The 25,722-nt window shown below is 48.7% G+C and overlaps 1 protein-coding gene across 1 annotated transcript in view; it reads right to left on the bottom strand.

Annotated features, from left to right (window-relative positions):
• Positions 1–7,957: 7,957 nt before the first annotated feature.
• Positions 7,958–25,722, bottom strand: part of LOC119360254 (syn-copalyl diphosphate synthase-like) — a 35,245-nt gene continuing 17,480 nt past the window's right edge. The window contains exons 5-12 of the mRNA XM_037625971.1: positions 12,734–12,846; positions 12,401–12,636; positions 12,171–12,286; positions 9,109–9,207; positions 8,838–9,011; positions 8,661–8,745; positions 8,350–8,556; positions 7,958–8,271 (exon numbers count right to left, since the gene is read on the bottom strand). Coding sequence (XP_037481868.1) covers positions 8,053–8,271; positions 8,350–8,556; positions 8,661–8,745; positions 8,838–9,011; positions 9,109–9,207; positions 12,171–12,286; positions 12,401–12,636; positions 12,734–12,846 — 1,249 coding nt within the window. The 3' untranslated portion in view covers positions 7,958–8,052. The remainder of the gene's footprint in view (positions 8,272–8,349; positions 8,557–8,660; positions 8,746–8,837; positions 9,012–9,108; positions 9,208–12,170; positions 12,287–12,400; positions 12,637–12,733; positions 12,847–25,722) is intronic.

Below are 25,722 nucleotides of genomic sequence, written 5' to 3'. Positions count from 1 at the left end.
ACTTTCCAGGTTCAGCTTACACGGTGCTACTTCACAGATGGCTGCCTGTAACATACCAGAGCAACAACATACACAAAAGACTTGCCCATCCCACGGCAGACCGCAGGATATAGCACTACGAACTATCTACACAACTCGCCCGTCGCACGGCGAACTGCAGGATAGCACTATGAACTATCTACACAACAACTCGCCCATCGCACGGCGAACTGCAGGATAGCATTACGAACTAGTATCAACACAACAACTAGCTGGGTGTTGTGGTAACTACCTATCCACAAGCGTGCCGACATGCTCCCCACCATATATAGACCAAACTCACCGTGGCGCGGCGTTGGAAAGATACGATCTCTCAAGATCGTTCGCTTCTGCCTTGAGTCTTGCGATCTTCACAGCATTGCTCATCTTCCGCGCGATCGCAGACCGCACCATGTTGCGCATGAGATACGCATGCAGTTCGAGACGATGGACGGTCATAGCCAGAGCGCGAACTCGCGTGCCGAGTTCCTGGTCGTAGGTTTCTATGTGAGCAATCTTCTCCTCCAGCTCTTCGACGCGACTATTATTATCTGTGGCGATTAAAGCTTCCACGCGTGATCTCAGGTACGTGACGTCGAAACCATTCTCCTCGAGCAAAGCAAGGCTTTTCATCTTCTGTTCAAGTAGTTCTTTGTCACCCTGAACATCCAGCATGTTTATGCTTTCTGCTAAATTGGCAAAAGAGTGCATCAAGCCTAATGCCTTACCTTCGCGGAGCTCTGGACAATACTGCTCGAACCGACGAAAATGTGGCCGCTGTGGCGCTTTCCTGAATATTTCCAGTGCCTCAAGATGTGCCCATACTGGAGAGGTCTTCACAAATGGAAGACGCTGCTGGACTGCCAAGGATCCCACGGTACTCTCATGCATAGCTACAGATTCCGGCGACAATTGTAAGACAGAATCACTTGTTCTGCTTGCAACATACCTGGAGACTCGTGTGCCCTCCACACCATTCTGACTTTGATTCCCATTGCTGGCTAACCCAACCACATTCCCTTGACGGTTCTCCTCATCCATATCTTCAGTTATATTGACCTCCAAATCCCACTCTAATGGCAACAGATTAGGTACAACACCATCTAAAGTAGCTACAGGTATGAGAGACAAGTCCTCGGCTGGAGCAGCATAACAAGTAACACACTCCACCTCAGCTGCCGTGTTGTCCTTGGAGAGCCGGTTGTCGTGCGAATTAGCTTCACAACTCTCTGCTGAAGGCAACAGAGGAACATTGGCATTATCAGCCATAACCAAATACCCCTGACATAATTCTCCACCAGTGTCCTGCCCAACACTAGTTTCACCAACATAGCCTCCTTGCTGAAGATCATCTATTCCACTACCCTCTTGTGAACCTGGAAACGGAAAGTATCATGATACGCCGGCTAGTAACATAACGGAAATGTTGCTGATATTTCTGTGATCAGTACATATTGCTGACTGTTCAGAAATCAGAACACATACCTAATAGTCGGTCCTGTGGGTCAGCTGTTGGTTGTCCAAATGCTCCAAACAACAAAGCCCGCAACTGCCGACTTTCTGGCGTAGATGGTATGATAATCATCTGAGAAGATGATTGTTCCAGATGACAGCTTGGAGCAAGTGAAGATGAACTCAGCTGATTAAATGCTGCCATTGGTGGCAGTGAAGGAAGTGATAGCTCAGACCGTAATGCCAATACTGCATTTCCTTGATTATAAGTAATTTCATTGTTCTCATTGCAAGTGGACAAAGGAAGAGGAGAAATTTCTCCTGATATCACATCTTTATTCTTCAACTTTTTGTCACGACGAGAATCAGCTTCATTACCGGTTTTATCAGAGTCATCATATAAGGCAGAAACTAGCCTTTTTCGAGAAGTTAATCGAGGTTCATTAGAAGATTCTTGAAATGGATGCACCTCATGGACATAAGTTTGGTGTGAAAGCTAACACATAGGAAAAAATAACACATCAGTACACCATAAAGATTTGAGGCAACATTGGATAACATCATTGATGTTTGGAACGTAGAGTAGGGGTAATATTCCAATTATGAATTAACATGCATATTCCTAATTCATTTGCAGAAGCTTCTGTTTTCAAGTGCGTATTTGTTTTCGTACGTACACATACAAGATGAATATATGGCCATCATAACAGGACTAAGTCTATCACAGTTTACTGGGCCCAAAGAATTGAAGAACAAACAGATGGAAAGTGTCGTTAGCCCTGATGCGAATGATGCACAATCAAGGTGTATAAAATGAGTAGCATGCTGCATGTACTATGGTAAGGTTGTCAATTTTTTTTTAAATCTGAAAGACTAAAATTAAGTATAATATACTTGTTGCAATCAACAAAAAAACACCAAAAAAGAATGACAGAAGACAAAACATGGATTATGCAGTAATTGTACCTCTTTCACGAAGCGTACCCATTTTTTACCGTCCCAGTCAAATCGTGACCTTAGTTGCGTATTTTCAACCGTCAAAATATCTACAGGTTCGTCCTCCATGTCTGTCTTGTGATTCTTCAATTTCACCACATACTTCTTGTTGATTCCACTACCTAAAACCTTAACAATAAGACCAGGCCACCAGCTACCTTCATGGTGGACCTCAACATGAGAAGGAGGAGAAAATCTGTACTTGGAGTCCATACGGGTGATGGCGCGTGCTGGCCGAATATCTTGACAATCGACAATCTCAGTGGCCAATTCCCCGTCATTTTCAATATGCATATACTGTACTAGAAAATTTGTAGCACCAATCACTTTAAGAACAGTAGCTGGACTCCAGGATTCACCGAAGGATTTTCCACTCACTTCAACTTGGTTTCCCTCAGCGAACAAAGGACTTCCATTGTCCTGCATGCAACAAGAGAATCAGAAATAACAAAAGAGATAACTGCGCGTGCAGATTAGTCACTGAAAGTTGAAAACTGTTATCCATTTTAAATGATCCACCCACATCCTTTTAATTTGAAGTTAGCGGCACATGTTAATACACCCTCGGAAAATATTTATATTTATCTCAAGGCTGCAGATTACCATAGTGTGCATATACTTGGCTCTATAGCCCAGTAAACGTCAAACAATCATCATTAATTTTCGAGAAACATCTAGGAGCAGTGGTAATATTTCAGTATTTGTTATCACTTAGCTGGTATCTGGTAATGGCTGGTCTGACTAAGTGCAGAGAGCACAGCCCAAAATTGGAATGTGTGGCCTGAAATTAGTAACTTCAAGAAGGTACACTAATTCAGATGATAAAACAGAAGAAAATAACCTCAACTGAGAAACTGCACAAGCACAACACTAGCTGTTTTAAATGGAAACATAATTTCAATATGAGTGCGATTAGTTTGAAAATCTACAATGTATTTGATTTCACTCCGTGTCCACGAAAGGAAAAACAATTAACTGTGTTCATGGCCCTTGTACACTTCTTAGACTTGAGCCAGCGCCCGACAGGCCCGGGAAGTGTACAGCTAAGTCCTTTTTTCCTAACTGATCTTTTCTAATTACCGTTTCTTGCATGAATTATAGCTAATTTACAAGAAAAAAAAGCTAGTTGCCATGAATTGTCTGAAGAAAATGTAACCTAATTAACTTCCAAAGTTTGGGAAAATAGAGATTTTAAAATTTATCTATGATTCTTCCAAAAAGTTCAGATAATTGACAAAAACGGAATATATCCATGGTCTAAAACTGATAAAGAACATGCTACATGCAACAAATCCATTTGGGGACAGACGCACAGGACACTCCAAGGACCTGAAATAGCACTGAAAGAAACCATCTGAATGCAACCCAAAGTAGTGCTATGTGAATTATGAAATAGCACTACAGTGAAATGTTCTTATCCATAATGGAAAAACTAATTAATTGATTACATAAACCATCTGAATGCCACCAAAAGTACTACTAGTACTATGAAAATTATGAACAGAGGCCAGAGGGAGTCACCCCACTTACCACCTCTGCAGCCGGGACCCACCGGCCGTCCTCGAACACGCGCTGCGGCCGCAGATCCGCCTCCCCGAACTCCAGCGTCTCCCGCGAGGTGGGGAATGTGACCCTGTAGCACGCCCTAGGCTGCCGGCGATCTCCGGCCATCACTGGCGGCGGGACGACGGCGAAGACCACGCCGGCCCACCACCCGTCGTTGTGGAACGCCTCCACCATCTCGTGGACCGCGAACTCCCTCCCAGCCTCGTGCGGTGGCGGACGCGGCCGCACGTTGGCGGCGGACGCAGTCTCAATGAGCGGCCCGTCGTCCCCGTCGTCGGCCAGGAGCGTGGTGTAGGCCACCGTGTAGCGCCTGCGGCCGCCGCCGGAGAGCAGGTGGCCGGCGACGGTGGCCTCGTAGAAGGAGCCGGCGAAGCCCGGGTCGTCGCTGCGCACCTCCACCTCCGCGCCGACCGGCAGAAGTATGAACTCGTCGTCCTCCTCCGACTCATCGTCCGCCTCCACGCCGACCGGCAGCAGGAGCTCCTCGTCCGACGATGAGGAGTCGGAGGGGATCGGGGGGGCGCCTCCTGGCACGGCCGCGGGCCATGGGAGCTGGCTGCTTTGGCGCTCGTGGATTCCTCGGAGTGTGAGGGGGAAGCTAGCGATGTGGGAGGGTGGCGGAGGCAGCGATGTGGGATGGCTGCGCCGGGTGGTGTGGTGTGGTGCGAGAGCGACCCACTTCCGAGGCGGGGCGGGGGTGGTAGTGGTGGACAGCACGGCAATAGTTGACGCGTGGCGGGACAACAGAGACCAGAAACTGGCAGAGGTTGTGCGTGTGGTTAATGTCACCGCTCCCCTGTTTCATCAATTATACTCCTTTAGAGCATGGTTAAGAGCAAGTACAATAGGTCAATAGCGTCTAGTCAGCCGGCTGCAAGCCATTACACGTCAGAAAAAATCTAGCTGGAGGGAAGAGAAGACAGGAGAGAGAAGGGAGCGGGCGATTCACTCATCGCCCGGCTACAGCGCAGTACTCAAGAGAAAGAACTGCATGCATGGGTTAAAAGCCGCCGCTCCTTCCTTCCCTCCAATCAGTTGTGTCTTCCTCTTTCTCGTGCATGCAAACAATAAATGCTATAGCCAATGCCTATAGCCAGCTTTACTGTATGTGATTTCTTTTAGGAAGGCTAAGAGTGACATGGCAACAGTATAGAGCCGGTAGCCGGCTCTACTATTAACCATGCTCTAATAGTACGGCTAGCTAATGGCTACATAACGTTGCCATGTCATTTATAGCTAATCTTAGAGTAAGTACAATAATGGTCTATAAGCCCGCTTATATGACACTTTTTGCCTAGTGAAGGAGAATAGAAATATAATATTTTAACTCTTACGGCCTGCTTACTTACGTAGGATTATTGTACTTGCTCCTAGGAGTACTAGCCAACAACACAAAGGTCAGCATCAGGGACGGGGAGAAGGCAACTTTCTAGTCCTGCAACTGGTCGGGTGATCAGGCCCTGAGATACATCTATCCCACCCTCTTCGCAAGATCTAGGAACAAGGGCAGGTCGGTAGCAGAGGCGCTAAGAAACGACGATTCGGGATCTCATGCATGGTGACATTGGTGTCATCGCGTCTGAGTTCCTTGATCTCTGGAGAAGGCTGCAGAGGCACGCATGCATAATTCAAGAGGGAGTACAGGACAACATTCGGTGGACCGCTACAGGCAATGGGGTGTACTCCACCAGCTCGGCCTATGCGATTCAGTTCCAAGACCCACTGGACAGCAGGTACAGATCGACAATTTGGAAGCCATGGCCGCCGGCAAAGATGAAGATCTTTTTCTGGCTACTTCAACATAACCGTCTGTGGTGCAACGATCGGCTTCAGCGGCGTGGATGGTCAAACGGATACTTCTGCCAATTCCGTTTGCGCTGTCTGGAGACTTCAGAACATCTGTTCTGGTCCTGCCCCTGCTCCCAGAAGATCTGGGCAACGACATCACATTGGCGCGGTTGCCAAGCCCTCAACCTAGCCTGTTGGGCGGCGACGCCTTCAAGCTCAGTCATGATAAATATGATCACACATAAGGCGCAGCCAGGGAGCGAGAGGCAAGCCATCCGATTAATGATTATCCTGGTATGTTGGGAGATTTGGCAAGAAAGGAACAACTGCACTTTTCGCAGCAAGGAAGCAAGACCAGCAGATGTCATTGCCAAAATCCAGGCCACCATTGAACTCTGACGCTGAGTGGGAGCAAAGCACTTCGAGCGCCCCTTCGGGGAAAGCGATGCGAGAGGATAGACCTACACGATGAACCGGGCCGTCTTTTTCTCCTCCTTTTTGTGTAATCTTTCATCCACCGATCACTTGATCAACCATGTTTTCCGCTCTCTCCTTCTAAATCAATGAAATGCCAGCACGATCTGGATCTTTCAAAAAAAAAAAGATACCCGTACCATTAGTTCAGTGTTCGCGACGTGTTGGTCTTTACCAACCTTTTTTTTCTAAACTTTATCATACTTTTTACATCTACACAATACCCACATATAAGTCGCGCGAATTTAGAATTGGGTTCATCCATCCTAGGCAGGCATGCCGGCGATCTACTTTAGGGGTGGGGAGGGGGAGGGGGGACAGGCTCGCCCGCGATCTAACTTAGGTGTGTAGGAGCGCTGCAATTTACCCAGGAAAAAATTACCTCACTAGGGTGAGAGGGATGGCCATGGGTGGCGGGTGAGGGGAGGCCTGTGTGGCTAAGATGGCGTGGGAGCGCTGCCGGCCGTAAGCGGCGCAGTTCGACGGAACGTGGGGGTAGTTTCAGGGAAGAACATGAATAGGATATGGGGCATTATGTTGAAGAAAACAATCTGGCCGTTCATTTTGCATCCGGCGGCAAAGACAGGAATATCCGCATGATATACAGTAATGTGCATCATCTATAGTAATGCACTGTATAACATGCATTCTAGAACTAAATTTACAAAATTATCAATCCACACTAAGCATATCAATCAATGGATTACTAACCCTAAAATTAATCATTTCTACAACATATATTGGTCGCGATTAGCAATGAGGCGAGGCCGTTCCTACAGAATTCCTATAACTTAGCATGTAAATCCATGGATTCCACCCTTAGCATATCACCCTAGACTATATATCAATCAATCTATCTATTATAACAACACAACAAATTTGGTGCGGCTGGCGACGAGGAAGGCCGGCCGGATGCAACGGAGCGAAGCGTGAGGTGAAGGAGAGGTAGGGATCGAACCTTTTGTGACAATGAGCGGCGATCTCTGATGGTGACGACAAGGGGGTAGCCTTCTTCGGCAAGGTCCAGCAGCAGCGGCTAGTCTTGGGAGGCAGACGGGTTGAGTGGAGATAGACAAAGTATGCGCTAGGTTTCTACCTAAGTAAAAAAAGGGCGAGCTAGTGGCGTCGGACTAAGCCCACGCCACAAATATTGGGGCCCAAAAACGAGAAACAAATATTCGGGCCTGAAAACGAGAAACAGTGACCAAAAATAGACCAATAGCGTGTCTTTACCCCACGCTGTAAGTAACCAGTGGCGTGTCGAGTCTTTGACACACCACCAATAAATCGAGTGTTCTTTTTTTGCCGAGCACATTTTACCAGGAGCAACTGCCGGCGTGTGCTGTGTCCTGCTGCCTGCCGAGAGCCACACTCGGCTTACATGTCTTTTACCGTGATCCCGTGTTCCGGTACTCGGCAAACAACAAAGAATTCGGTAACGGTGATTTTTCCAGTACTGTTAATGCAATAGTGGCGACGTATGCTTTCTTGCCCACACCACTAGTATTTCAAAAAGATAATGATGACGTGAATTGAAAGTGTCGCACCGTCAATTAAGATGTGTGTAAACATTTGTGCACTAGCTAGTGCCTGTTACCTGCTTGTACAACTTAGGCATGTATCATGTTGTTCGGAACCTTATTTTTATTCCATCTAAGTATTCACGTGCAGTCCTTGCAGGTTCTTAGACATGTAACATGACGGAACCCATCACAAAACATGCTTAATAATTTCAACGAGGACTGAAGAGGGTTCTTCCTAAATCACATCCTGGAATATGACCTTTGCGATGTGGCTATCAACTGTTTCAGGTGAGCAATGAGCCGAGTAATAGAAGCTTTTCACCACGTTGAGAAATGTCTGTCTGGTCTCTCTGTTGATGCCATGGCAACCCTGATGAACACGCCAAGATAGTTCTTGCATCTCCAAATCCACTTGCCGGTGTAAGCCCTCTGTGTTCTCCATACTTGCCCCATTCTGTTTTCCCCCCATTAAACATTTTTTGGTTATAGTTTCACAGATGGATATATGGATGCAATGCATGTACACACGCACCTGAGCAAGACCTATTGTGGCAAGCTTGTGGCAGATGGAAGAGGTGAGCTGCTCCAGCTGGGAATAATCCCAACGGTTCAGTTTCTGCTCGGTTGAAGCAATCCTTCCTGAGACGATCTCGATGGTGCGAACGAACAACAGTGATGTATCTCCATCAACGGATCCATGGCTCTCCTTTGCAGTCCATGCCATGAGCCACTGCTTCCACTGTAATTACCAAAGAAAATAGAGATTTGGCCGTTTCATATCTGGTAAAAGTTCAATATCATATCAACAACTATATCTACGTGTAATGATTTGTTCAATTTTACAGCTTCACGAAGACCGCCAAAAGCATCGTCAAATGAAACAAGGTTGATAAGTTCTTCAAGATTCTCTGTTGAATAGCATGGACCCCTGCAATGAATTGCACACACATTTTGCATCGATCATCACTAAAAGAAGATTCCGGAGAGGGAAAACTGTGAGGCTGCAAGCTGCATACATACCCAATGTGTCGAAAGTGAGCTGTAACCGCCTCAGCAAGCACAGCCACACGAGCCCATACTAGACGCTCTGCTGCTCGGCTAGGTTCAAAGATATTTGCTGAAGCTAAGAAGTAAGCCGTGAGCGCGCTCTTTGGAGTCCCACCATACCTCTGCAGATGGTTCCTGAAATACCACCTGTGCATACTCGATCTCATTTAAGAATATAGCAGTCTTTACTAGCTTATTGATTGCACTTGGAATAGAGTGGTAGAGAAAATAGACCGTGACTTACTTTCTGAGGCCATTCCACTCAAGTCGGGAGAGTCTTTGATATTCTCTGAAATCAGCTTTTGCCATTTTAAGGTACATGTCGTTGCTCACAAGATTCATTAAATGGTATGGGTCAGAACTAAGGGTGTGATAAATATTTGGCAACCAGAAATTTCTTTTTTTTTTAATAAAAGGCGCTTTATTGACTTAAATTGATGCATCAATCGATACAAAACCAATGAACGGACACACATCCGGCATCTGCATCACTAGGAACTGTAATTTTTTCTAGTATAGTAGCAACTAAGAATAGGTCTAGTGTCACGTGTAAGATGAGTACTACACAGGATGGTTACTAACTGTGGGTCCTCACTAGCAAACCGAGAGTAACTCAGACGTTAGGTTCCTTTTGGTGGAAGCAACCCACCAGGGTTCACGTTCTAAACTTGGCATTGCTGGCTGCATATTCCTAGATTTATCTCAGGCCTGCAGCGATGTGTGTTCAATGGAGGAGATGATCTGTCAACTATGGCAACTTCATCAATCTCAAGATGATATGCCCGCTCAGTGGAGGTGCTCATAAAGATAGGGTGTGCATACATGCATTTATAAGGAATGAATATATGTGCATATATATGAGCGTCCATGTCTATAGTACATATGAGTGTCTGCGTCTACTGTGTTAAAACGCCCAGGTGAATCCTCATTCCTCAATTAGTACATGACGAGCTGTCTAGTCTACAAGATGCTCATGATACAATTATTTTTGTAGAACATGACTTGGCTAAAGCCATCAATATGAAGCGAATTCTTAGCGTGTTTGACCAGCTCTCTGGGTTAAATAGTAACTTCCATAAGAATGCTGGATGTATAGCTACTAAGCGAAGATGCCATAAAATATTGTTAGGCCATGCGCAAGTGGACGTCTCATCCCACGCCGCCCCTGCGTGCCACGCGGAAGAATTCTAAATCAAGGCCGCCAACCCTCATCTCCCTTCTCCCCCGTCACCATCGTCACATGGCTCGGCTGGGCGAAGCTCGACCAGAGCCGGCAGTGGCAGGGCATCCCTGTCCCTTCGCAGGCAGGGGCCAGCACAGGGCGGCTCCTTCTCACATGGGCGCGGCGCGGGCGTGCATTGGCTTGCATGCACCGTGACAGTGTGTCGACAGGCGTGGTGATGGGTGGTTTGTGACGGCGAGATGGCTCCGGCCAGATCTGGCGGACGGCGGCCTCTCACTGCAAGGGTTGTGGGCGACGTATGTCGGCATTGACGGGCCGCAGGTGGTGGCGACGGATCCATGGCACGCGCCCCCAGATCTTCTTCCAGCTGGCGATGACACCTTGGGTTGGGTTGGGTTGGACAGATCTGGGTCACTTGCCTTGATTTGTCTAGCCCGATGCGGTCCTTCCTCCTACGTTGGTGGGTTTCTCTGACCTGTGCCTATGCCCTGGTTCGCGGGACGGATCTGCCGTTGCAGATGATGTAGCGAGTTCTACAGCCGCTGCTAACTTCCTTTGAGGGCATCGTCAAGGTGGTGGTCCTGTGGAGCTCTGAGGGAATCCTTAAGTTTGGCTTGCCGGACCGGACAATAGTGGCGTGTGGTGTCGCTTACCTCCTTAGTGGCACTGTTTTGGAGCTTCGGCCCCTGGGAGCTCAGAGGTGTGGTAGCGTTAGACCATCACGTGGACTCAGATGGAAGATGCATCTGCTTCGGGGGGAAACCCTTGATCTTGGTGTTTCGGATCAAGCAATGGAGGTGTCTGGAGCCGCTCACCCTCATGAGGGCAACTTTCTTGGAGCAAGTGTTGGCTAAAGGGGTCTGGAGGGCGGGGCGATGTTTGCTCGATGACAGTTGGACCTGTCAAGGTCAACGCGTTGATCCGCGGAAGATGTCGAAGGCAGATTCTAGAGCGTGCACGTGCATTGCGCGCTTAGGGTTTGCTAAGCTAGTTGGTGCTCTCGGCTGGCCGTGAGCGGCTTGGCAAGGCAATCAAATTAGATGGTGTGATGTCAAGGCACGTCACCAAGCTTTAGATGTAGCGATAGAGGTTGCCAAGAAGGTGGCTTTGGGTTAGATCCATATATTTGTTTCGTCTGACACTATTAAATAATATAATAAATATGGTTGTGTGCATCCTTGGATGCACATGCCGGAGATTTCAACCTTCTTTTCAAAAGAAAAACCTTGGATGGAATTTGGGAGTCTCTCTTTAAGCATTTGGAGCGAAATACTCACGATTGTGAAAGCCAAACTAATACTCCCACCTTTGGAAGGGCCTTACGAATTTGAAGGATACTTTTGTTTCATGTGTATCTTTTAATGTGGTGCATGAGGGATCAATTAGATTCCGATAAAATGGGTAGATCGGACACATCTCTCTTAAGCTGCCTGTAACATCATTATCATGCATATTTTATTAGTATATGATACTATCTTCATCGTGCATAGTATCATGTGTTAGTATTTTGATGACCTCATTTATTGTCATGCATATAAATAGCAGCACATCATTTATTATGATATGATACTCAACCCTCCTTTTCTTCATTTAGTCTATGCCACCTCAGCAAAATTGGCTAGTAGACATACATGAACGGGTCCATGTGTGTGTGTGTGTGTGTGTGTGCGCGCGCGCGCGCGTGTGTGTGAGAGAGGGGGAGGGTGTTAAATCTCTAAGGTATTTTTATTTTGGTTGGGACGACAACATTGTTTTTGTCTATCTGACTATGTAAAAATGACGGTGTTTTTGACTGAGGTTATGGAGATGCAACTATCGTGTACCAATTGGCGGCGGTTATGCACAGTATTACATAACATGCATCACAGTGAGCCGGTTGAGGTTAGCGTGAAGAAGCTACCACTGAGTTGATATCCTTGTTTGGATGGCGTGCAAGTGATAGGCCATTGAGTGTTTAGAGTGGTCTTGTTTGGCATGTTAATCTTAGTTGGTCCATATGTTATTATCATTTCTTCTTTTGGCCAGATCAAACTCGGATCTCTTTGTAATAAACAATGTAATAAGGTTGGTCTTATGATGCAGAGTATGGTAGTGATAGAAGTTTCATTATTAATTATTTTTACCTGTAGAGGACCTTAGCAATCCAGACATCTGTGTTGCCTCCGTACTGATCCAGATACATCCTTGTTTCAATTCGTGACAAACTTGCTTTCCAGGGAAAGTTCAGTGTGTACTCGACCTGAATTTACAGGACGAATGGCTCATCAATCTGTTGTGAATTAAGGGCATTAAATAGTAGCCCGATTGATGCATACATATATATAATTAACTGGAATTTGTTGGAACATACTACCTCGCCCGGCAGGTCCTTGGTAATGATCCACTTGTCGTGCAGTTTGTTGGAGGCTTGTCTCTCTCGGAGGAATGCACGACAATAGCGCCCGGCCCGTGCCAGGACGTCGTCGTCACCAGGGAACATGAACTGCGAAGCACGGTAAGTGTTGTACATCGGGGTGACAGATGCGTGGTTGGTCTCCATGGGGAAACAGAAGAAATTGCCATCCTTGGTCTCAAAGTGCTTAAACACGGCTACATTGTAGATCGATGTGCGTTAGTCTGTCAAACTCGATCCAGCATAACATATATAGTAGCCATGCATGCCAAAGCGCTACTACTTATTAGTTACATGGAGTGACATCGTAGCCATGCTGACGGAGGAGACGGAAACCCATGGACGTATCATCAATATCCACGACTTGACAGTACGCGTTATGAGCTAGTCCCTTCTGAGTCCAGCGCCTGTTCAAAGTGTATACATTCCTCTCAATCTGGTCCACTGGTCTTAAAGAAAAAACACTACTCTGGTAGCACTACCGGACTCGCTGTCTATGCCTACGGCCACGGGCCGTCGGCATAGGCCCCTAGGCCGTCGATATAGACCTATGCCGACGGCAGCCGTCGGCATAGAGCCGTCAGTCTAGATTACGTCAGCGTACTCCTGTCAGACCGTCGGCATAATAATGCCGTCGGCATAGGGGTCTATGCCGACGGCCCTGGCGCAGCCGTCGGCATAGTTTAGCCGTCGGCGTAGTTTTCCGTCTGACGGCAACGCACGGCGCCGTCAAACTGCTGGCAGGCCAGGAGGCGACACGTGGCAGGGCTATGCCTACGGCAAAGCCGTCGGCATAGGTTTAATCTATGCCGTCGGCTTTGCCGTAGGCATAGCCCTGCCACGTGTCGCCTCCTGGTGTAACCTGGTGGCATGGCTATGCCTACGGCCAAGCCGTCGGCATAGATATATAAATCTATGCCGACGGCTTGGCCGTAGGCATAGCCGTGCCACGTGTCGCCTCCTGGTGGCTCCTGAATTTATCTATGCCGACGGCTTTGCCGTAGGCATAGTTTTTTTTATTCCCTGTTTTCTCTTTTCCAATTCATTTGACAACATTTCAAAACAGAATAATATGAAATATGACAGTTCATCAACATCATTTAAACATAGTCAAGTTCATCATCTAAAGATCATCACCGGCGAAAGTCCACGAACATAAGAGTAGTGCAAGACATGAAACATCATAAAAGTTGAAACATGAAAGACATGGCACAACGGCCGCATACACGGAATCATCATCGACATCAAGCACCACCGAGTCCACCTCCTCCAAAACCACCACCACCACCGAGTCCACCTCCTCCAAAACCACCACCACCACTGAGTCCACCTCCGCCAAAACCACCACCAAGTCCACCTCCGCCAAAACCGCCACCGCCAAGTCCTCCTCCGCCAAAACCGCCACCGCGACCACCATCACTCTGCCAGATCGGAGTGACTGGGGTCGACGTAGCAGGAGTCGAGCCACCGGTCCCCTACATGTTTGAAAGAAGATTCTAATGGTAAATATGACATGATAGTGTTGAATGAACGAGAACTAGTTTGTCATTAGTTAGGAAAATTTACTAACCGGAGTATCACCGCCTAGTGCCAGCCATTCCTCGAACGTTGGAATGTGTGGGGCGTCTCCCGCAGGTGGTGGGGGGGCCCAACTTGTGGTGGCTCCGTGCGGTTAGTCCAAGACGCCAACATAGCCTGGATGTTAGCTAAACAAGTCCACTTAGAAACAACCCGTGATCAACAAAGTTAGAAGGAATGAAAGTGCAAATTTGAGCTTGGTTTAAGAGGGCAAAACTAACCGCCATCACTTGACGGCTGTAATCATCGTTTGCCTTCACTCGTTGCAAGTACTCCCTCACCTCAATATGCCTATGCTCGAGAAAGGTTTGATATGCCTACAAAATTGAGGTTGTTTCTAAGTGGGCAGTGATGAAAATAAACTAAGAAAGATAGAGACAAAGAAGATAAGGGGAAGTACTTACAGCACGTTGGCAGACTAAGGGAGGCTGCGAACGCCCCGTACTCTCTAACGGGCTCGGGTTGGTAGCTCGAAGCCGTGTGTACGAGATCGACGGAGTGACCAAGCCATCGAAACACGGATACCGGCCATGGGACTTACCCTGGATGGCCACCACCGCCGTGTCGTCGATCTGAGACTGGGCAACCTCAGGAACGGGAACATCCGGATGCAACTTCTGATAGTTCTGAGTGTAAGACTGCAGGTGTTTCTCGGTGTTGCCGTACTACTGGCTCTCGCCCTCCTTGCGATCACTCCGCTCGCGGGCCAGCTTCCACGACTCCATGTCTGAGAGCGGCCTCTGCAACTTGTCCTCCTGCAACGTCAAACAGAAGTTAGCCATACATAAGAACATGACGGTAAAGAAGAACCAAAATGCATCTTTCATATAGATATACCTTCATGGCCTTGAAACCCCAGTGGTTCCTGTTTCCTTGGCCGTGTGTCCCGTCTTTTCCACGGTTAGCCCGGGCCTTGATGCTCTTGGCAACAAACTCTGGATCGTCACCGACCCACCTATCCACCAAACACGCCCATCCGTCATGCCTTCCATAGCACCAACGAGGAACAACCTATGCAAATTTTGGAAGCATGACATGTGAGCACGAAACATATAGTTGACTCCTTGAAACAATGAAAAGTCAGTAATAGTTACCATCATGAACTGCTCCCTGCTCATGGTAATTTTTTGCCTCTGTGCTTGAGTTCTGGTCATCTTTTGTTGCAGGTAGATGTGGTAGTACTGTGAGACGGCAACCCAACGCACCTCGTACTGCAACTGACGAGCTTTCTTCTTTGTAGACGCAAGTAAGACCACGTCGGCTCTGGCCTTGTGCTCATCAAGAACTCTATAGAGTTGCTGCAATCATGCATAAACCAGAAGCAAACAAGGCATGATTTGAGTGATTCAATGATAAACTATGAACGAAACTAAAGACAAGTGATTCAAAAGGGAACTTACCCAAAATTTGGTGATCACGGCCTTAGCGGCCGTCCCGTACTCCGCGTTGCTGCAAGCCTCATAGTGGGCCCAGCTTGTGGCCAAAACACGCAGATGTGGGTCCCTGTCTGGCCGCGGGCAGAATAGGCCAGGCCAAAACTGCTTCAACAGGACAGTGAGAAGGCCGTTCGGTTTACGGCCCTTTCCGTGAAGGATCCAGTTACTGCAAAAGAATCAAAGGGTTGCCATGTGTACAATAAAAAATGTTGTCATGTGTTGAAAGTATGATTGAGATGCACTTACTCTGTCCCCACAGGTTCAATGAGCCACTTGTGTGCCTCGATAGAAGGTGGTGTAGGTACTTCGGCACTACCACGCAGCCACCCCTGCGGAGCACCCGGTGGCAAGTCACCCCACAACTCGGGGTCAACCTCCCCTCCACCCTCCTCGCCCTCCTCGGCCTCCTCCTCCTCGGCCTCCTCCTCCTCGGCCTCCTCCTCCTCGACATCAGTAATATACTCCTCCTCCTCAGACTCAGAAGCTGCATCAGCATAGGAGGGCATCGAAGAAGACCCTCCTATTTCGGACACGGCCCGGAGTTTTTTGGCCCGGTTGCCTCTCCCCCCACCTCCTCGTCCTCTAGGGGCTCTCCCCCCACCCCCTCCTCCTCTAGGGTCTCCTCCCCCGACCCCTCCACCTCCCTGTGAGGTGCCATCCTCGCGTAGTCGGGAGGGAACCTTGTGGGCTCATCCACTCCGAGTAAGTCCTCCTTTGAGTTTACTGAGGAAACTGGCACCGCTGGACTTGCCCATGATTAGCAAACCTGCATTGAGAAGAGAATAAACAATTAGTAAGGATATAAAAAAAACAAGCATACAGGAAAGACATTAATAACGGAAGAGAACATTATTAAAAGAACATACATTTTCTAGAACCCATATGAATCATCACTATTGTAATCTATTTGTCGACCGGTCTCATCATCACTATCCCGCATATCTTCTTCGTTGTCTGACGGAGGTGGAGGCTCTTCCTCATCGTCAGCGTCAGCGTCTTCATTTAACTTTTCAAGCATAATTATGTCTCTTTGATTCACAACTGCCTCACCATTAATCCGGGCGCCGTCGTCGTTTGGGTCCAGGTCAACATAACCCAAGTCATCATCCTCCTTGTTTCGGACCACGTCATCATGTTCCTCTTGAAAAAACACTCCCTCGTATGTCATGGGGTTTATGTTGTAGTAATCATCATCGTTCGGGTCTGGTAGCTTACCATGTGGCGACACCTTGAACACAACTTCCCAACCCTTTAGGTACTCTTTCTGGCATGGGTAAGGCAGATAATATACTTGTGTGGCCTGGATAGCGGCGATAAAGAGATCAGCTCCGGCATAGACGGTTGATGGTTTAACTTCAACTAAACCAACAGAAGGTGTATGTCTCAGACCCTTTTTGGGGTCGAACCATCGGCATTTGAACACAGTGAGACTTAGGTGTTTACGGCCACATTTGAATGTAAGCTCGTATATTTTTCCTACCCTTCCGTAGTAATCTACATTATTATCTCCTTCGGTGAAGACTCCGATATTTATAGTTTTGGGATCAGGCCGACTGTTCTGGTGCTCCTCTGTATGGAAGCGATACCCATTCACATCATACTTTTGGCATGTCATGACGGTAGGGTCAAAACCCATGGAAACCCATCTCAATTCTTCATCCATTGATTCGTTCGGATCATTTCCCTACAAGTTTAATTGAAATTATAGGGTGCATGAGTTTAATTGGAAGTGTGAAATGGGTAATAGGGAAGTGTGAAATATTACTTTCTCCATGAACCACGCAACGAAATTTTTCCTTCCATCAGCACCCTTTCGGAGAAGAGCAAGTGCCTCCGCTTCAGTAGGAGGCAACATTCCTGTCCATTATTCCTCAACGGATCGACTACAATAAGAAAAGCGGTATAAGAACTAGGCAAAGTGAACATAACGAATTGACTAAAAGAATGGTGCAAAGGTATTACCTCATCCACTCATCCTCAACTTCTTTGATGTTGTGCAAGATATAGAACATGACATCCTCCCACTCATCTCGTGGCATGACATAAGATGTCGAGCATCCAGCCCTGCCACCTTGCCCAGTGAATAGAGGCAACTTTGGTTTATATTTGGGTTCTTCTGTATTGCATCGAGACACCTTATTGTGTAACGTGGGAACATGGTCCGGATAGTAGGCTGTCCTGAGGTCTGCCACCTCCTCTAGGATAACTGCCTCAGCTATGGAAGCTTCAATCTTAGCTTTGTTTCCACATTTCTGTCTCAGATGCTTGTTCTGTCTCTCAGGGTCGTACTGCCAACGATACTGCACAGGGCCCCCCAACAATACCTCGTTCGCAAGGTGCAAAATGAGATGTGTCATCGGAGTAAAGAAGCCTGGCGGGAAGATCTTCTCTAGCTTTCATATCAACTCCGGCGCCTTCTTATGCATTTCTTTTATCTTCTCAGGACATACTTCTTTAGCACAAAGCGTTCGGAAGAAATGGCTTAACTCCGCAAGCACACGCCAGACACGCTCGGGAACATAGCCCCGAACCATCACCGGCATAATCCGCTCAATCCATACATGATAGTCATGACTCTTCAGCCCGATCACTCTGCCCATTGAAAGATTGACCCCCTTACTTATATTCGACGCATAACCATCAGTGAACTTCACGACGTGTTTCAGCCACTTGAATGCCTCCATCTTATGATCCTTTTTAAGTACGAAGTCAGCATCTGGCTTGAACCAAGATTTTCGACTGCCTGTGGGAGGTTGCATGTGAAGACGTGGTCTATCACAAATATTCTGTTGATCGACTCTAGCATTAACATTATCCTTTGTCTTATCAGGAATGTTGAGGACCGTGTTAAAAAGGGACTCTGCGACATTCTTTTCGGTGTGCATCACGTCGATGTTGTATGGAAGTTTGAGGTGATGGAGTCATGTACCTAGGGTAGGGTCACAGACCTGATCTAAGTACCCTGCCCAAGGACACCCTTAGAAGAGATCACCTTCCAGTCGACCTACGAGGGACTCACTCGACTGACTTGAAGGACTCGACCACGAAGACTCACTCGACCACCAGAAGGTCAAGAGGCACTCTGCACTACAACGGCCTGTAATTAAGTAGACTTTATGATAGTAAAGACACTTTATGTGGGGTGTTACCAGTAACGCTCCGGACTTAATGTACCTTAAACCCTTCATTACGTGGGTTGGCTGGGGTCCTGGCGCACTCTATATAAGCCACCCCCCTCCACAGGCAGAAGGGTTCGGCACCCTGTAATCCATATACACATAATCCACTCGACCGCCTCCGGGCTCCGAGACGTAGGGCTTTTACTTCCTCCGAGAAGGGCCTGAACTCGTACATCTCTTGTGTTTACAACCTCTCCATAGCTAGGACCTTGCCTCTCCATACCTACCCCCACTCTACTGTCAGACTTAGATCCACGACAGTTGGCACCCACCGTGGGGCGGGTGTTTTAGCGATTTTGTGGAGGAGTTGCGATTCTTCCGAGTACTTTCATCATGGTCGCTGTTGGAGTTTTGGTCGAGGGTCGAGAGATTTGTCTCGGTGCTCTCACCTTCGTCGCCGACGACTCCGCATGGCTCCAGGAGGCTCCACTCGGCGTCGATGCGCTCCCGGTCCGCGGTGCGACGCATTTTCGCGCATGTGTCCGCGGCGTTCTGCTGCGGCAACCGTCGACCCCATATCGGTCGACTCCCCTATCGACCACCCTCCCGGTCTCCCGCCAGCGCAAGCGCTCGGGTCGGTCGAGGCTTCAGCGGTGGGTGAGACACGCGATGGCTCGCCAGACGGCCACCACCCAAGTTGCGGCAATCGAGCCCGACGAATCTCTCTACGGCCTGTTCGATCTGTCGATTGGCTCCGTAGAGACTGCATCCGAATGCGATAGCAGTGATCCAGCGACGGAAATCTTGATGGTCGACGGGCCCCGCAGCCCCCTGGCTTCGCCCGTGATGGTGGGGCAGGCGACGGAGGCGACCCCGCACGAGACCACGAAGAGTATCAGCCCGAGCCACTCGACTCTCTGCAAAGAGAGGAACTTCGCCGCAGGAACATGGATGCCCTGCATACTCCCATCGCAGGGGAAACCCCCGAGGCTCGCGCCTTGGAGGAGGCTCGTTTGGCCAATTTGGCCGAACGCGCTCGCCTGGAGAATCTTCAGCGAGCACTCGACGAGCGCGCGCGGCAACGAGTTCCCGACGCCAGTCGACGTCAATTCTTCCCGCCGACTCAGGTATATCGAACCCCAATCCAGAATTTAGCAGCTGCGACCCGTATTGCAGAGTCCATCCAGCCCTCTCAGTCGGAAGCTGGCAGAGGCTTGATGCAGATCAGGGATCTGCTCTGGGCAGCAGGAGATCAGAATTCAGCCGTGTCGCAGTCGCGCAACAGAATTCACAGTCGATCCGTCGCTGCGAATACGGTTCAGTCGGCTCACAGTCCCAGATCGCCTCCACGGCGTGAGGGGCGCGAGAATCGGCGAGACCAATATGGAGACCGACACGACCGAGATGATAGGCGTCGAGTGCCCACTTCCCCTCCGAGGGGTGGGTCTTACGCTCCTCGGCAGCAAGATGACAGACGTCAGCTCAGTGCGGGGCGAAGAGTTCCAGTCGACCCCAGAGAACCAGGCTTCGATGCGCGATCCATTATCATGCAAGGCTTGGTCGACCGGAACAGAGCCCATCGAGGTGGACTCGACAGAGATGCGCCCACGAGCAGTCGAGTGCACGTTTCTGGTCCGGAATGTTTCAGCAGAGCTATCAGAGCCGCAGTGATTCCTCCCAATTTCAGGTTGGCAACAGGAGTCAGCAAGTTCACCGGTGAGTCTAAGCCTGAAACTTGGCTTGAGGACTACCGAGTGGCAGTTCAGATTGGTGGTGGGAATGATGAGGTGGCCATGAAGCATTTGCCTCTCATGTTGGAAGGTTCTGCCAGAGCGTGGTTGAATCAGTTACCTCCTAGCAGTATTTACACTTGGGAAGATCTGTCCCGAGTGTTTGTCAGAATGTTTGAAGGAACTTGCAAGCGACCGGCTGGATTGACGAAGCTGCAAGTCTGCATGCAGAAGACCAATGAGACCCTCAGGGAGTATATTCAGAGATGGATCACTTTGCACCATACTGTGGAGAATGTGTCTGATCATCAGGCAGTCTGCGCCTTCAAGGATGGTGTCAAGAATAGAGAATTGAGTTTGAAATTTGGTCGAATCAGAGACATGACCTTGAGTCGGATGATGGAAATTGCTACCAAGTACGCCAATGGTGAAGAAGAAGACCGACTTCGAAGTGGCAAGCACAAGCCGAACCAGTCGGAGAAGGGAAACACTAGTCGGAAACAGAAGCGGAAGGCTGAACCGGCAGCTCCTGGAGAGGCTCTGGCCGTGGCTCATGGAAAGTTTAAAGGGAAACCAAAAGGATCCTGGAACCCTAAGAAGGTAAAGGATAAAGAAGGGAACGACGTGATGGATATGCCATGTCATATCCACACGAAGAAAGACGAAGAGGGGAATATCATTTACCCAAAACATACCACTCGCCAATATCGACTCCTGATCCAGCAGTTTCAAGGAAAACAGTCTAAAGACAAGGAAAAGGAGTCGGACAAGGCCGAAGACAAGGAGGACAGTGAGGAAGGATATCCGCATGTCAACTCCACTCTGATGATCTTTGCAGATGTGGAAAGCAAGAGTCGACTGAAAGTCATTAACCGCGAGGTGAACATGGTTACCCCAGCAAAAGCAAATTATTTGAGATGGTCCCAAACACCCATCACATTCGACCAATCTGATCACCCGACTCATATTGCCACCCCTGGGAGGCAAGCTTTGGTGGTCGATCCAGTTGTCGAAGGCACTCGACTGACAAAAGTGCTGATGGACGGTGGTAGCGGGCTGAATTTGTTGTATGCAGACACACTGAAAGGAATGGGCATTCCGATGTCCCGACTGAGCACCAGTAACATGAGCTTTCATGGAGTTATACCAGGGAAGAAAGCCGAGTCACTCGGCCAAATAGCTCTGGACGTGGTGTTTGGTGATACGAAACATTTTCGCAAAGAGAAGTTGACGTTTGAGGTTGTGGATTTTCAGAGTGCATATCATGCCATTTTGGGGAGACCAGCTTATGCACGGTTCATGGCTCGACCATGTTACGTGTACCTCAAATTGAAGATGCCCGGCCCCAAAGGAGTGATCACTGTCACCAGTGATCGGAAAAAGGCAGAAGAGTGCTTTCAGAAGGGCTCAAAGATTGCTGATTCCCAGGTGACAGCGGTCGAGTTTGAAGAATACAAGCAAAACGCAGATCCGAGTGATTTGTTGCGATCCAAGAAACCCGCCACAGAATCTGCATTTCAGTCGTCCGGTGAGACGAATCCTGTTCACATTCACCCGACCGACCCCGATGCAGCACCGACCCACATCTCCACAACACTCGACCCGAAATAGGAAGAAGCGCTCATCCAGTTCCTCCGTGAGAACTGGGACATTTTTGCATGGAAGCCCACTGACATGCCAGGTGTTCCCAGGGGACTGGCTGAGCATCGCCTAAGAGTCGACTCATCAGCAAAACCAGTCAAAGAGCATCTTCGGCGGTCCGCCGTCCAGAAGAGAAAAGCCATTGGTGAGGAAGTGGCTCGACTGTTGGCGGCAGGATTTATCCGAGAGATATACCACTCCGAGTGGCTCGCTAATGTCGTCATGGTTCCTAAGAAGGACAAGTCGCTCCGAATGTGCATTGATTTCAAGCACATCAACCGGGCCTGCCCGAAAGATCATTTTCCTCTCCCTCGCATAGATCAAATTGTTGACTCGACCGCGGGATGCGAGAGATCGTCTTTTCTAGACGCCTACTCCGGGTACCACCAGATCCGTCTGTACGGACCTGACGAGGTAAAAACAGCTTTCATCACTCCATTTGGGTGCTTCTGCTATATCACCATGCCATTCGGCCTCAAGAATGCCGGAGCCACATTTATGCGAATGATTCAGAAGTGTCTACTCACTCAAATCAGTCGGAATGTGGAAGCGTATATGGATGATATCGTCGTCAAGTCACGAAAAGGTTCCGACCTGCTCGCTGACCTCGCTGAAACATTTGCCAACCTCAGAAGGTATGATATCAAGCTCAATCCATCAAAGTGCACATTCGGAGTTCCTGGTGGAAAGTTACTCGGTTTTCTCGTTTCCGAGCGAGGGATCGACGCTAATCCAGAAAAGATCGGCACCATTCTCCGAATGAAACGCCCTGTGCGAGTGCACGATGTCCAGAAGCTTACTGGATGCTTGGCCGCATTAAGTCGATTCATCTCACGATTCGGTGAAAAGGCATTGCCTCTTTACCGACTGATGAAGAAGGCAGACAAGTTCGAGTGGACTCCAGAAGCTGATGCAGCGTTTGCCGAGCTAAAAGCTCTGCTCTCCACCCAGCCGGTGCTTGCTGCTCCGATCAGCAAAGAGCCTCTATTGCTTTATATCGCAGCCACAGGACAAGTCATCAGTACAGTGCTTACGGTCGAGCGGGAAGAAGAAGGAAAAGTTTTCAAAGTTCAGCGCCCAGTGTATTATTTGTCTGAAGTCTTGACTCCATCCAAGCAGAGATATCCTCATTATCAGAAGCTTGTGTATGGAATATACATGACCACAAAGAAGGTTGCTCATTATTTCTCTGATCATTCCATCACAGTCGTCGGCGATGCTCCACTATCAGAGATTTTGCACAACAGAGATGCAACTAGTCGAGTGGCGAAATGGGCGATTGAACTTCTTCCCCTTGATATCAAGTTTGAGGCAAAGAAAGCCATTAAGTCCCAGGCAATAGCAGATTTCCTCGCCGAGTGGATTGAACAGCAGCAGCCGACTGAAGTTCACTCGGAGCATTGGACCATGTTTTTTGATGGCTCTAAGATGTTGAATGGTTCCGGTGCTGGGGTTGTCCTGGTTTCCCCCAGAGGAGATAAGCTCAGATATGTGCTCCAGATTCACTTTGATTCCTCCAACAATGAGGCAGAGTATGAGGCCCTCTTATACGGATTGCGCATGGCCATTTCACTCGGCGTCCGTCGCCTGATGGTCTATGGCGATTCAGATTTAGTGGTCAACCAAGTGGTGAAGGAGTGGGACGTGAGAAGCCCAGCCATGACTGGATACTGCAGTGCAGTGAGGAAGCTGGAAAAGAAGTTCGAGGGGTTGGAGCTCCATCATATACCCCGACTGAAAAATCAAGCAGCTGATGATCTAGCAAAGATAGGTTCCAAGAGAGGAGCCATTCCGAGTGGTGTGTTCTTGGAGCATATACACACTCCATCGGTCAAAGAAGATCCTTTCACCGAAGAAGCTCCACAGCCCAAGAGTGCCACAGATCCGACTGAGGTTGAAGTCCCAGCAGTGGTCGACTTGGTCATGGAGGTCTTGGTGGTCATTCCCGACTGGACAGTTCCGTATATCGCGTATATCCTGAGAAAAGAGCTCCCGGAGGATGAGGAAGAGGCTCGACAGATCGTCCGTCGATCTAAAGCCTTTACCGTAATCAAAGGACAGCTATATAGAGAAAGCGCGACTGGAGTTGGTCAGAAGTGCATAACACCAGAAGAAGGTCGAATCATCCTTAATGATATCCACTCGGGAACCTGTGGTCATCATGCGTCCTCTCGGACCATCGTGGCCAAAGCATACCGAGCCGGATTTTACTGGCCAAAGGCGAATGAGATGGCAAAGGAAATAGTGGATAAGTGCGAGGGATGTCAGTTCTACTCGAATATGTCGCACAAGCCTGCATCAGCTCTGAAGACCATTCCACTCGTCTAGCCTTTCGCAGTATGGGGGTTGGACATGGTCGGTCCTTTGAGAACAGGGCCAAGTGGCTTCACGCATGTACTGGTGGCAGTCGACAAGTTCACCAAGTGGATTGAGGCTAAACCAATCAAGAACCTTGACGCCGGTGCTGCTGTTAGCTTCATCAGGGAACTGATATTCAGATATGGAGTCCCGCACAGCATCATTACGGATAATGGGTCGAACTTTGACTCGGAAGAATTCAGGGATTTCTGCAACTCTCAAGGCACACGAGTCGACTACGCTTCGGTCGCACATCCGCAGACGAATGGACAAGCAGAGCGAGCCAATGGCCTCATTCTCAAGGGATTGAAACCCCGACTGATGTGTGATCTCAAGCATGCAGCTGGAGCTTGGGTCGACGAACTTCCCTCGGTGCTTTGGGGACTGCGGACCACACCTAATCGGTCGACCGGAAGAACTCCATTCTTCCTGGTCTACGGAGCTGAAGTAGTCTTGCCGAGTGATCTTCTCCACAATGCTCCTCGGGTTGAAATCTACAACGAAGCAGAAGCTGAACAAGCGCGGCAGGACGCAGTCGACCTTTTAGAGGAAGAAAGGGAGATGGCTCTGATCCGGTCGACCATCTACCAACAAGATTTGCATCGTTTCCACGCCAGAAATGTGAGGGGTCGAGCCTTCCAGGAAGGAGATTTAGTTCTCCGAGTGGATCAGAAGAAACAACACAAGCTTGCTCCTTCTTGGGAAGGACCCTTCATCGTCACCAAAGTTCTCCACAACGGGGCGTACCATCTTTACAACGTCGAACATAATATCGACGAGCCCCGAGCTTGGAACGCGGAACTACTCCGCCCATTTTACACTTAAGTTTATCACTCGGATGAGTTGCAATAAAGTACTTCTGTAGTTCATGGATCTCAAAATAATAGTGTCATAGTTCCTCCATAATTTTTGTCACTTTTTATTTTGTCCAAATAAAATTTTCCCCTCAGTGGGTGACTTAGCCGCGAATCCGTTTCGCCTAAGTTTGTAAAAATCCTACCGAGTGGTGAGCCAGACTCCCACTCGGAGGCTTAGCTGCGAATCCGTTTCGCCTAAGATTAAATAAAATCCAACCGAGTGGTAAGCCAGACTTCCACTCGGGGGCTTAGCTGCAGTCCAAGTACTCGCCTAAGTTATGAAAATCCTACCGAGTGGTAAGCCAGACTTCCACTCGGGGGCTTAGCTGCAGTCCAAGTACTCGCCTAAGTTATGAAAATCCTACCGAGTGGTAAGCCAGACTTCCACTCGGGGGCTTAGCTACAGTCCAAGTACTCGCCTAAGTTATGAAAATCCTACCGAGTGAAGAGCAAACCTCTCACTCGGGGGCTTAGCTGCAGTCCAAGTACTCGCCTAAGTTATGAAAATCCTACCGAGTGGTAAGCCAGACTTCCACTCGGAGGCTTAGCTGCAGCGCAGTGCTC

This window comes from Triticum dicoccoides, chromosome 2B (genome assembly GCF_002162155.2).
Source record: "Triticum dicoccoides isolate Atlit2015 ecotype Zavitan chromosome 2B, WEW_v2.0, whole genome shotgun sequence".
Taxonomy (NCBI): domain Eukaryota; kingdom Viridiplantae; phylum Streptophyta; class Magnoliopsida; order Poales; family Poaceae; genus Triticum; species Triticum dicoccoides.
This window is presented reverse-complemented; position numbering and strand designations above follow the sequence as displayed.